General features: G+C 38.8%; 1 protein-coding gene across 1 annotated transcript in view; it reads left to right on the top strand.

Moving 5' to 3' along the window:
• GPR155 (G protein-coupled receptor 155) overlaps positions 1-11,952 on the top strand; it is a 51,494-nt gene extending 39,542 nt beyond the window's left edge. The window contains exons 14-16 of the mRNA XM_017856963.1: positions 2,245-2,309; positions 3,831-3,968; positions 7,803-11,952. Coding sequence (XP_017712452.1) covers positions 2,245-2,309; positions 3,831-3,968; positions 7,803-8,103 — 504 coding nt within the window. The 3' untranslated portion in view covers positions 8,104-11,952. The remainder of the gene's footprint in view (positions 1-2,244; positions 2,310-3,830; positions 3,969-7,802) is intronic.
• Positions 11,953-14,090: the final 2,138 nt, after the last annotated feature.

Consider the following 14,090-nt stretch of genomic DNA (forward strand, 5'->3'; position numbering starts at 1 on the left):
TTTTTTTTTTGAGACAGAGCTTTGCCCTTGTTGCAATGGTGCAATCTCAGCTCACCAAAACCTCTGCCTCCCCAGTTCAAGTGATTCACCTGCCTCAGCCTCCCAAGTAGCTGGGATTACAGGCATGCACCACCACACCTGGCTAATTTTGTATTTTTAGTAGAGACGGGGTTTCTCCAGTTGGTCAGGCTAGTCTTGAACTCCCAACCTCAGGTGATCCAACCACCTCAGCCTCCCAAAGTGCTGGGATTACAGGCATGAGCCACCGCTCCTGGCCATCTCCTTAATGGACATCATTTCATTTACATTTTGATGTTTCTTGAACAATAGATACTTAAATCTTAAAAAGAAGAATCATGTGGTGTATAAATAAATTTTGACTAGGGATAGCAGTTACCATTCCTTGATAGCCTACTATGTGCCAACCATCGTTAAGCATTTTACATTCATTATCTCATTTAAACATCATGACAACACCTGAAAAGTAATATTGTCACCCCCAGTTTATGAATTAGGAAACAAAAATTCCATAAACAAGTAATATGATAGGTGCTATTGTGTATGTTTATGTCATTATCAAAATGGATACTTAAGGATAAGTTATATCTTACATATTGGGAAAATATTTTTATGTGCAAATTTCAAATTCTCACCTTTAACTCCTTACTTTTTTTTTTTTTTTACTTTTTTTTTTTTTAATTGAGACTGAGTCTCGTTCTGTCACCCAGGCTGGAGTGCAGTGGCGCTATCTCAGCTCACTGTAACCTCCACCTCCTGGGTTCAGGTGGTTCTCCTGCCTCAGCCTCCTGAGTATCTAGGACTACAGGCACCTGCTTCCATACCTGGCTAATTTTTTTATTTTTTGTAGAGACGGGGTTTCACCATGTTGGCCAGGCTGGTCTTGAACTCCTGACCTCAAGTGATCCATCTGCCTTGGCCTCCCGAAGTGCTGGGATTACAGGCATGAGCCACTGCGCCCAGCCCTTAACTTTTTCATTAGAGAATATTAGTCCACAGATTGAGTATCAGGTCAAAAAAACAAAAAAAACACACTCATTTGAAATCACTGAGTTTGCCTATTAAATCTAAAATAATTTGCCATATGAATTAGTTAACATTTGTCAATATATGCCGCTGTAAGTTTTTCCTAATTTCTTACAATATTTACAGTTTGGCCACTGTGATGGGAGCAAAAATGGCTATGCCCACAGAGACAAATGACCTTTATCCATTTATTACAGACAGACATGAGCATCCTACTTGATATCTCACTTTGTGATACTGTTTAAGATCTGATTTTCTGTCTAAGATCTATAAAATACTGAGTTGAAAAATCATGTTCTGACTTAGCATTTTGCATTCAGGAAGCCCGTTCTAAGCTGAGCTATCCAGAACTGGGACTGGGATGAGTTTCATCCCATAGGGCTGTGTCATCAACAGCAGCTAATGCCAGGAATGTTGCATTTAAAATCCTGCCCCACAGCTTAAGGCTGAAGTGGTTCAATGGAGCAAGACAGACGCAAACCCCATTCCCATCCCATTTTCCTCTTGGGGAGGTGGTGTGGTAAGATCATTCCCTTCTGGCTGGTTATAGTATGGGGGATGAAGAAATGTGCGTCCTTCTGCGTTCTCCATTCTACTTCCACCAACTTGCACTCAGATCCTTATCCCAGTGTGCCACAAATGGCAGCTCCCAACTCCCTGCCTCTCAAAAAGAGCCTTAACTTGTCCTAACCTGTGGCTGATACCTGGTGCTAGGCGTTTGCCTTGTCACTCACAAATCCTTCAAACTCTTCCCCTAACCACTAGCCAGTTTCACTTTACATAAATTCTGTTCAATTATTGCATTATTATTAGATACTGCAACACTTGTTAATTATACAATTTGTGAGGTCATGGAAAAATAATAAATACTTATGCACAGTGGGAAATATTTTCTTTTTATAAAGGGGAAACAAAGACATATATGCCCTCAAATGTTTTCATTTTACTATCATGTAAATGCGGCTGCTCAGCCCTGGTTTGTATCACCCCTCATAATGAGTAGGATAGAATGATGGGGAAAAGGCAGCAAAGCATCACACCTGCCTTTGAAGGGCCTGCTTTGTGTGTTTCACTTAAAATGTTGCTCTCGTCACTATAGGTTTGCCTCCTCAAACACTAAATTTGTTGACTTCCTTAACTTCTCTGTTTTAAAATGTTATTGTTGAATTCTGAAAAAAATAACTTTGTTTTCTTCCCCAGGGATTTATTTCCTTTGGAATCTTTGGATTAGATAAACATTTAATCATCCTACCTTTCAAAAGAAGGTAAATTAAGTTTTGAAATAAATCTGTATCTGTAAATGTGATGACAAAGCCATTATATTAAGATACTGATATGGGGCCATGCATGGTGGCTGCCTGTAATCCCAGTACTTTGGGAGGTCAGAGTGGGCAGACTGCTTGAACTCAGGAGTTTGAGACCAGCCTGGGCAACATGGTGAAACCTAGTCTCTACAAAAAAAAAAAAAAAAAAAAAAATTAGCCAGGTGTGGTGGCATGCTTCTGTAGTCCCAGCTGCTCAGGAGGTTGAGGCAGGAGGATGGCTTGAACCTGGAAGGCAGAGGTTGCAGTGAGCCAAGATTGTGCCACTGCACTCCAGCCTGGGTGACAGAGCAAGACCCTGTCTCTCTCTCTCTCTCTCTCTCACACACACACACACACATTAAGATACTGATGTTTTTAAACTTTTAGTAACTGCTAAAAAAATAAACAATTGCAAAAAAAATTAGAGGAACTATTATAAATCTGGCATTGATTTGCACTTTAACAAGAATTGATGGACATTGATTTCTGTCTATGCCATTAACTACATAAAGTTAAAAGAAACTTGAAAATGTCTTTGGAAATGGAAGTAGTAGGTGGTGTACCCCCATGGTCTATATTTGATTGTCTGTCTCCTTTGACAACACAATTTCTCTTTTTATCAAACTGACAGCTTACAGAAAACTCAAGTTTTCTTTCTAAATTGTTGGTTTTTTATCAGCTTATTGAAGGGTTTCTTTGAATTAAGATCAGGGATTTCTTTATGAGAAATAACAAGTAGTAATACTCCAACATGGGAGTAGGAGGAAGAGGTGGGGGCAAATCTTTGTACTTCTTCTTGTGTTTTCAAAGTCGAAATTTATGGAAACTGGGAGTGCTAAAGAAATGAATCCTACCACATCTATGAAAAGTACCCAGTAAATTGTAATGGTTCTTTCTTCTTCGTCTTTATCATTATCATCAAGATGTAGTTGCTAGGTTCATAATCATTTCATGAAAGAAGAAAAGCATAATTGGAAAGTCATTGAACTTAGTTATCAGCTTCATAATGCTGATTGGGTAAAACAATCAATAATTCTATTGTCTAGACTGGCTGAAACAAAACTGTTTTTGGAGTACTCTGCTGTTTGTCTCTGTGGTACTAAAATAGAAAAGTGATTAAACAAAATATTTGATCTCTAATTTATCTTTGCATTTCAAAACAGTAGAATGTAGAGTAAGGAACATTTATTAGTAGAACCTGAAATGGGTCAAACATGTCTGGAGAGTTTATAAAATGATTAAGTCTTCCACCCCAGTATGCTCTGAATAGGAAACTGAATGTAGAATTTTTGCTTCTGAGACTAAGGATGTCTGGAATGTAGAATGTTTTTGCTTCTGAGACTAAAGATGTCTGGGTATTGTAGATGACAGCTTTGGTGATCGACAGCTTTGGAACAGCCATTTTGATGGAGTGATAAAGCAGGAAGAGTTCTCTCTCAGTGCTTTTCTTTACTTAAAAATGGCCTTAAATTTGATTTTCAGACTTGAATTCCTATGGAACAATAAAGAAACAGCAGAAAACAGGGATTCTCCTGTTTCAGAGGAAATAAAAATGACCTGTCAACAATTTATCCATTATCACCGTGATCTCTGTATCCGAAACATTGTCAAAGAAAGAAGGTAAGCAAACTGCCAGTACAGTTCTAGACAATTATATTTTAAATGATTAATTTTGGATTGTAATGGGCTAAATGAGGTGGTCGTGACTGATTACATGATTATTTTTACATATGCATGTAAAAGTTAAAGGAATTATGGGTCAGTTTATAGTTTCAGAAATGGCATATAAAAGAGTCATATTACGTTGATTTCTTTTTTTTTTTTTTTTTTTTTTTGAGACCTCCGAGTCTCATCCTATCAGCCCCCAGGACAACAAGACAGTGGGCCCGTGATCTCGGCTGCCAGCTGCAAACTCCTGGCCTCCCGGGTTGCACACACATTTCCCTGCCCTCACACGCTGAGTAGCCTAAGACTACAAGCGCGCCACCACCAAAACGCTCCGGCTAATTTTTTGTATTTTAATAGAGATGGGATTAACACCGTGAGCAGGATCGTGCTTGATCCCTGACACACGTGATCAACCTGCCGTCGGGACACACAAAGTGCTGGGATTTACAGGCGTGAGCCACCGTACCAAGGCCTATGTTGATTTTAAAAATGTCATATAACTTCTGATTGCCATATAAAATGTGAACACTTTAGTTTAGAATGAACCAAAATGTCATAGAATATTAACCCTCATTTCAAGTTGGCCAGTAGTGTCTCTCACAAAACTTTGAGATACATTGGATTTAGAAGTGATATTATATTCCCACCTCAGCATTTCTTGACAAATGCATTTGTCAAGAAAATGAAATGAAATTTCTGCCTCTTAATTTTGTTGCTTATGTTTCGCTTCAAGTTCTAACCTTTAGTCTGTGACATAATATTTATTATTCGAATCCTTAAGGTACGAAGTATATAGCAGATTCTCTTTTAATTTTGGATGAGGAAAAAAATTTTTTTTATAAATGAAGTATACAGCAGGAAATTATGAACTTTGAATAAATACTATACTACCAGTATTTCTGGTTGTCATAAAAGGGAAAACAAAACAAAATATAAAGAACCAAATACTTTTATGTCTATAACTGAAAATATGGAATGTATGAAAATTTGTATGGAGGATAATTTATTTACATTTATTATGCCACTATATTTAACATATATATAATTATAATCAGAAGGTAGCCTGGTACAGAGAGTGGAAAAGGGGCCGCCGTGGATGTGGACTAATACTAGAACTCAGCTCCTGAACTGCTGCTTGTTGGCTGTGTGACACTGGGCAAGTTCAATTCTCTAAATTTTAGTTTTCCTCTTCTTTAAAATAATCTAATTCTTGAGATTGTTGAATTAGATGACAGAATGTCTGTGATGGGCATAGCCCACTTTCTGGCAATGGTAAACTATGAAGAAAAGTTAGTTTTTCACCCTTTTGAGCACAATTATTTCAAAGTGCCATCTATGAATAGTTTCAACAATTTAAAACTGCTTTTTAGGGCCAGGTGCACTGGCTTATGCCTGTAATCCCAGCACTTTGGGAGGCCAAGGTGGGAGGATCACCTGAGGTCAGGAGTTCAAGACCAGCCTGGCCAACATGGTGAAACCCCGTCTCTACTAAAAATACAGAAACTAGCTGGGCGTGGTGGCGTGCGCCTGTAATCCCAGCTACTCAGGAGGCTGCAGCACAAGAATCGCTTGAACCTGGGAGGTGGAGGTTGCAGTGAACCGAGATCACACCACTGCACTCTGGCCTGGGCAACAGAGCAAGACTATCTCAAAACAAACAAACAAAACCCACCAAAAAAAAAAAAAAAAAAAACCCTGCTTTTTTAAAATTAAAAAAGAGAACTCCATGTTAGCTCTTTGAGGCCCAGTGTGATTGCCAACTCTTGGGAAGGAAGCATAGCTTTTGCAATTTGCAGGGCTTCCAGTCTGCCTCAGTCCCATTTGGTTGGATGGACACCAGCTGGGAGCGTGCCAGCCTGTTCCCTGCCCCTTTCCAGGTTCTACAGTGTCACATTCTCTGCGACTTTGCACAGCTCCATGGGCTGGTTTTTGTTTGTTTTTTGAGATGAAGTTTCACTCTTGTTGCCCAGGCTGGAGTGCAGTGGCGCAATCTCAGTTCACTGCAGCCCCAGTCTCCTGGGCTCAGGTGATTCTCACACATCAGCCTTCTGAGAAGCTGGAACTACAGGTGTGCGCCACCATACCCAGCTAATTTTTTGTGTATTTTTAGTAGAGATGGAGTTTTGCCATGTTGGCTAGGCTGGTCTCAAACTCCTGAGCTCAAGTGATCTGCCCACCTCGGCCTCCCAAAAAAAGTGCTGGGATTACAGGCGTGAGCCACCACACCCAGCCATGGGCTGTTATTATAGCTGCCTCATCACAGTCATCAGGAAATAAATATTCTGTTGGTGTCTGGAATAGAAGGTATTAGACTATAGGCCGGGCATGGTGGCTCACGCCTGTAATCGCAGCACTTTGGGAGGCTGAGGCGGGCAGATCACCTGAGGTCAGGAGTTCGAGACCAGCCTGACCAACATAGAGAAACCCTGTCTCTACTAAAAAGACAAAATTAGCCAGGCGTGGTGGCACATGCCTGTAAGCCCATCTACTCGGGAGGCTGAGGCAAGAGAATCACTTGAACCCGGGAGACGGAGGTTGCGGTGAGCTGACATTGCGCCATTGCACTCCAACCTCGGCAACAAGAGTGAAACTTGGTCTCAAAAAAAAAGAAAAGAAAAGAAAAAAAGGTATTAGGCGATACATAAAACATCTACAAGCAAAAAGAAGGCTAACAGTATAATATCCAGGTTTTTGTTGTATGTGGTATTTCTAGTTGCAAGGCCTAAATTAAGATAACTTATCTCTAAATGAAATACTGATGTTAAAATAATGTAATTTTATGTATTTGAGAAAACTTTTCATGAGTATTAACCTTTTTTTCTAATTCTTATATAAACTCTAATGAATATTCATTTATGGTGAAATGTTTTTAAATTTGTCACCTATTTCTCCCTTCACATTGATCTTCATCCACCATTTCCCATGTCAAGCACTTTAGGTTTTGTAGCCTGAATGATGCTTGTGGACAGATTCATGTTGTCTAACTATGGTGCATTTGTGTGAAATGTACAGCTCTCGTGTAATTGGATTTTTTCCCTGTATCTCTCTATCCTTTGTTTATCTGTACATACTGAAGACATCCCATATTTGCATCAGGAAGACAGATTTTTAAATACTCAAGAAGTAGATTCACAAAGCACATTTTTTAAATCTTAGATTTGTAGCTAGTTAGATCTCACTTATTCTTTCCTTGCTTCCTATTGAAGCACATTTCTGACAAACATACCAGTAGGATTGTCTTGCCTGCTGAGGGCAAGAAGAAAGGCTACTTGTGGGGCACTATGATGTATGCAGTGCATATGTATACATGATGTATATGGAGCTAAAAATAAAGTTTGATTTGAATAGTTTAGTGAAAATAATCACTTCTTAAGAGCTTGTGAAAAATATGTAGTGTTCCTGAAACAAATTACTTAGTATAACTAAAAGTATAAATTATAAAATATATCATATTCAGCTATTACAGGACAGATCTGATAACAGGCTACTATAAAAAGAGTATTTCTTTGTAAGTGCATTTATATTATCCATGACTTCTTTTGCTATTGTTTAAGCATTTCTGTTTTCACAAGCATTACTGGCATATTTTCTTTTTCTCCAGTGGGTCTTTCTAGGTTCAGGAGAGTTAACAAACCCTTTCTATTCAGAATAGTTTCCTTCCCGCCATGCTTTTAACTATCACGCTGTCTTTCCTTGTTTCCTTCTATTTTTTCTTGCTTGTCCTCTATCATGCAGTGCTGATACCAGATTTACAGAACATATGGGTGAATCATTCCTTTGACACAGGTGTGGTGCAACAACTTCTGCTGGAACTTTCTGTGGCTGTGACCTGGTGAACTGGCTAATTGAAGTTGGCCTTGCCTCCGACCGTGGTGAAGCTGTGATATACGGAGACAGGCTGGTACAAGGGGGAGTCATCCAACATATTACCAACGAGTATGAATTCCGGGATGAGTACTTGTTTTACAGATTTCTTCAAAGAAGTCCTGAACAGAGTCCTCCTGCTATTAATGCAAACACTCTCCAACAGGAAAGATATAAAGAAATCAAGCATTTGTCCTCACCCTCACATTCCCCTAAGACCTAAATTATGAAGGGGAGAACCCTATATGGAATCATATTCTAGCCCCATATTCATTAGTTTTTAGCTGGGTGACCTTGGGCAAGTTAACAGAGGCAATCTCTGTGAGCCTCAGTTGTCTCTTCTGTAAAATGTGACAAGATGTGTTCCCACCACATGCTCAGCGTCTGTGATTTTACATGTATGTAAAACACATAGGAAGCTGACTTAGGAAAAAGAGAAAACCAAATTAAAGTTCTGATAATAAATATAATATAGTCATCCTTCGGTATCCAAGGAGAGTGGTTCCAGGACTCCTGAAGATCCCAAAATCTGAGGATACTCAAGTCCCTTATATAAAATGGTGTAGGCCGGGCGTGGTGACTCATGCCTGTAATCCCAGTACTTTGGGAGGCCAAGGCAGGTGGATCACCTGAGGTCAGTAGTTCAAGACCAGCCTGGCCAACATGGCAAAACCCCTCTCTCCTGAAAAATACAAAAAATTAGTTGGGCGTGGTGGCAGGTGCCTGTAATCAGCTACTTAGGAGGCTGAGGCAGGAGAATTGCTTGAATCTGGGAGGCAGAGGTTGCTGTGAGCCAAGATCATGCCACTGCACTCCAGCCTGAGCAACAGAGTGGGACTCTGTCTCAAAATAAATTAATAATAATAAATAAATAAAATGGTGTAGTATTTGCATATAACCTATGCACATTCTCCCATATACTTTAATCATCTTTAGATACTTATGATGCCTAATACAATGTAAATGCTATGTAAATAGTTGTTATACTGTATTGTTCAGGGAAAAACAACAAGAAAAACAGTCTGTACATGTTTACTACAGATGCAACCATTGTAAGCCTAATTACATTTTTTATCTGCAGTTGACTGAATCTGTGGATGTGGAACCTGTGCATATGGAGGGTCAGCTGTACTATAAATAACATGAATATGCCAACATTATATAGTCATTGCTTTCTGCAACTGTTTACTATAATTTCAAAATTAACATCCTATTTAACTGTTCCTTTAAATTATCAAATTTGGCAAGTATATTGCTGGCAGGAAATAGACCTTAAATTATGACAGCTTTACAGTTTTTGATAGCACCTCTTGAAAAAGAATTTTAATGATTCTAATAAGAGGTTATTTTTCTTTTTTCCATTTTCTTGACAAATAGTACTCATTTAAAACCTAGAGGTCCAGGCATAGTGACTCACGCCTGTAATCTCAGCACTTTGGGAGGCTGAGGCAGGCAGATAGCTTGAGGTCAGGAGTTTGAGACCAGCCTGAGCAACACGGTGAAACCCGGTCTCTACTAAAAAAAAAAAGGGAAGAAAAAAAAAAAAGAAGAATAGCAGGGTGTGGTAGCGCATGCCTGTAGTCCCAGCTACTTGGGAGACTGAGGTGGGAGTACCCCTTGAGCCTGGGAGGTGGAGGTTGCAGTAAGCCAAGATCACATCACTGCACTTCAGCCTGGGTGACAGAGAGAGACTCAGTCTCAAAAAAAAAAAAACAAGCAAAAAAACCTAGAGGCACTATTTTTTTTAAGTTTGTCTTTTCTTTTCTACCCAAATTACTAATCTATGCCATTAAGGAAAGGAATAAAAACCTCCATATGTATTATTATCTCCACAGTCCTTCTGCAGAAGTACAATCTGATCTTTAACTTTTATGCTACAAATACTAATTTGAGCAGATTAATTTGAACTTGAAAAAAATTACTGCCATATAATGTATCATTTCTGTATTTGAACAAAGCATCATAATGCAGGATAACCCTTTTACTTTATTCCCTGCAGTTAAAAAAAATAAAAACTATATAGTTCAAGCCAATATTTAAAAATTCTAAACCTAGGCTGGGCATGGTGGTGGCTCACACCTGTAATCCCATCACTTTGGGAGGCCGAGGCAGGTGAATTGCTTAGCCCAGGAGTTCGAGACCAGCCTGGCCAACCTGGTGAAATCCCATCTCTACTAAAAACAAACAAACAAAATTAGCCAGGTGTGGTGGCGGGCGCCTGTAATCCCAGCTACTTGGGAGGCTGAGGCAGGAGAATTGCTTGAAACCAGGAGGTAGGGGTTGCAGTGAGCTGAGCTTGTGCCACTGCACTCTAGCCTGGGTGACAGAGTGAGACTCTGTCTCCAAAAAAAAAAAAAAAAATTCTAAAGATTACATTTAGAATTTAGTCTTTTAAAGTGTCCATGTATAAAATATATAATTTTTAAAATCACTAAATGTTGCCTTCTCAGTCTATTATTTCAGCTACTATAACAAAATATCATAAACTGGATAGCTTATAAACAACAGAAACTTATTTCTCACAGTTTTGGAAGTTGTGAAGTCCAAGATTAAGGCACCAACATATCTGGTGTCTGTTAAGTGCCAAATTTCTGGCTCATAGATGGTACCTTCTTGCTGTGTCCCCACATAGTAGATAGGAAGAACTGGTCTCATCAGCCCCTTATAAGGGCATTAATTCCACTCAATAGGGCTCCACCCTCATGAGCTAATAACCTCTCAAAGGCCCTACCCCCTAATACTAACACATTGAGGATGTGTCTTCAACTTTACATTTCTACAGGCAGAGAAGGGGGGCTGTGTAAATTCTTCCCATCAGTACTTGAATGTTCATTTAACAAATATTTATTGAACATCTAGCATGTTCCAGACACAATCTGAACACTGAGCATACAACAGTGGGAACAAATATGATTCCTATCCCCATGGAGCTTCTATTCTCCTGTGAAAAAGAGATGTTAAACATGATTGAGGATTAGGTTTCAACATATGAATTATGGGAGGACACAGACATTTAGACCATAGCATCTTCAGATAAACTTTATCTTCAGTAAATTAAAGAGATCTATTTAGATGTCTGTTGAGCATCTTAATTATTAGATGTCAGTACTGGTTTAACTTATTTTAAACATGTTTCAGATATTTATTTAATTATACTTGTAGTGTCTCATATGTAAAAGTTATTTATAAAATAATTTATAGGGTTAGAGTCATTGTCCTTTTAATGAAACAAACAATTTTTTAAAAACCTGCATGGGGGCCAGGCGCGGTGGCTCATGCCTGTAATCCCAGCACTTTGGGAGGTCGAGGCTGGTGGATCATGAGGTCAGGAGATCGAGCCCATCCTGGTTAACATGGTGAAATCCCGTCTCTACTAAAAATACAAAACATTAGCCAGGCATCGTGGCGGGTGCCTATAGTTCCAGCTACTTGGGAGGCTGAGGCAGGAGAATGGCGTGAACCCAGCAGGCGGAGCTTGCAGTGAGCCGACTCCAGCCTGGGCGACAGAGTGAGACTCCATCTCAAAGAAAAAAAGAACAAAAAACAAAAAACTGCATGGAAGCCTAGTATATTTATTAATAACAAATAAATTATACTTTAGTGTACTATTAACCTGTACCAATTTTAAGTTGTGATCAGAGAATGGGGATGTTTTTAAGCTGAACTGTCTTGCTGCAGAACCTCCCTTTTTTAATATGACCATATTATGACTCTGAATGCTCAGGGGTAAGCCTAAGGCCCCACTGCTGTTACCAGGAGATTTTTCTAGTTACAGTAATAAAGATGTTAATTCACATGCATGCAGACAACTGAAACTCGAGTGGAAAATTTGTTTGTGAACAAGTCATACTACTTATCTTCTGTTATTTGCATGAATGGAATCTGCTACTTCTTTTTCCATGGGAGACACTAAAAGAAAACCCTGGATCAGAATGATCTGCAGTTTCAGATAATATAGGCTTTTAAGGGACATTTTTAGAATTAAAATATGCTAATTTTATTAAATGAAAATATTTGTTACTTTCTTACTGACAAAGCAAATTTCTCAATAAAATACCTATTTTAACTTGCATTGCTGACATCTTTTCTTTGAGTAATCTGAATAATGCAGAAGCCATCATAGAGGTCTTTCTATACGTTCTCACTGTTTTCTTAAATGTGTTTCCTGAGTTCTATTCTTCATGACTCTGGGCTCTGCAAACAGGGTTTCCCAGTTATGCATTCTATACACACTTTTATGAATGAGTCAATATAACATTAGAGTCCTTTTCATACATTTCATCATTTCCAATATGTAGAGTGACAGCTAGAAAAAAGATGATAAAATTTTGCTCAAAACCTATCTCTTTTTCTTCAGCATAGTTAATTGTTTTCTTAACTCTCAATGAGTAACTCCATGCCTAGCTTGTGCTTAGCTTTCAATATTTTTAGACTAAGACAAAGTATATTTGGCATTTTGAGAACAACGATTAATGGTCAGTACATTTCTAAAGCAAGAAAAATGTGAAATTAGTGTTTTATATGTTTGTTATGCAGCAGAATACAGCTCTTAGTGTTTGCCCCTTCATATCTCATCATGTAAAATATTAAATTGTTTTAGGCCACTGCACATAGGTAGTCCTATCATGATCGATGGCTGGAAAACAGTTCAGAATCATAAATGTTATCACCATTCTTCAAGAAAAGATGAGATTATAAATTTCTGCAACTGGTATGACAAAAGGTTGAATTAACTAATGAGGCTGAATTAACTAACTAGGCTACTAGTTATTTCTAAAGCAAAACTTTTGGTTCACGATTAACATATATAAACTGGTGTTTTCATCAAAGATCAAACAAAATAGTCTTCTCTAGAATACTCATATTATTCCCCTGGCTTATTAAGTAATGGTAAATACTACACAGTATCTAAGAGGTGACAGGTTGACCTGAGACTTACCAAAGGATATCAAGTTGTGCAGATAGATTGTCTAGCTAGTTTCTTCAAATTTGCATTTTCTATAGGTAGAGAAGGGGGCTGTGTAAATTCTTCCCATCAGTACTTAAATGTTCATTTAACAAATATGTATCGAACATTTAGCATGTGCCAGACACAATCTGAACACTGAGCACACAACAGTGGGAACAAATATGATTCCTATCCTCATGGAGCTTCTATTCTGTGAAAAACAGATGTTAAACATGATTGACCTGTGACCAGGATCATGTGTGCCTCCAAGAGTATGTAAGAGAGACCTTCTGGTGTGAAGAAAACTCCCCCGAGGAAGTCATGTTTTAGTAAAACTCTAAAGGATGTCAAGTATTACTTATATAAAAGGGAGCACATGGAATGAATAGTGCAAGCAGACAATACGGCCATGAGGAAGGCACATTCAAGGACATGAAAGAGTAGCATAGTAGAAACCTAAAAAACAATGGTCGAAGGTGTAATAAGACATAGATGAGGCAGATCAGTGGGATCTTTTTGGTATTTAAAGAGGTTTAGGCCAGGCACAGTGGCTCATACCTATAATCCCAGCACTTTGGAAGGCTGAGGCAGGTGGATCACCTGAGGTCAGGAGTTCTAGACCAGCCTGGCCAACCTGGTGAAACCTCATCTCTACTAAAACACACAAAAATTAGCCGGGTGTGGTGACAGGTGCCTCTAATCCCAGCTACTCGGGGGGGCTGAGGCAGGAGAATCGCTTGAACCCAGGAGGTGGAGGTTGCAGTGAGCTGAGAACGGGATATCACACTCCAGCCTGGGGGACAAGAGGGAGACTTTGTCTCAAAAAAAAAAAAAAAAAAGTTTTAGACTCAAAAATAAGAAAAGAAACAACCTAAGTAAACAATGGGCAAAAGATCTGAACAGACAACTCACCAAGGAAAATAAACAGATAAAAGCATGTGAAAAGATGTCCAACACCATATATCATCAGGGAATTGTAAATTAAAACAAGATACCATTACACCCTATTAGAATGGCCAAAATCCAAAATGCTGACAACAATAAATGCTGACAAGAATACAGGGCAACAGAAGCTCTTATTCATTGCTGATAGGGATGCAAAATGATAGCCACTGGAAGACAGTTTGGCAGTTTCTTAGGAAACTAAACATACTCTTACCACATGATCCAGCAATTGTGCTCCTTAGTATTTACATAAAATTAGTTGAAAACATGTCCACACAGAAATCTTCACATGGATGTCTACAGTAGGTTTATTCATA

The sequence above is a fragment of the Rhinopithecus bieti genome, unplaced genomic scaffold (assembly GCF_001698545.2).
Source record: "Rhinopithecus bieti isolate Rb0 unplaced genomic scaffold, ASM169854v2 scaffold_43749, whole genome shotgun sequence".
Classification (NCBI taxonomy): domain Eukaryota; kingdom Metazoa; phylum Chordata; class Mammalia; order Primates; family Cercopithecidae; genus Rhinopithecus; species Rhinopithecus bieti.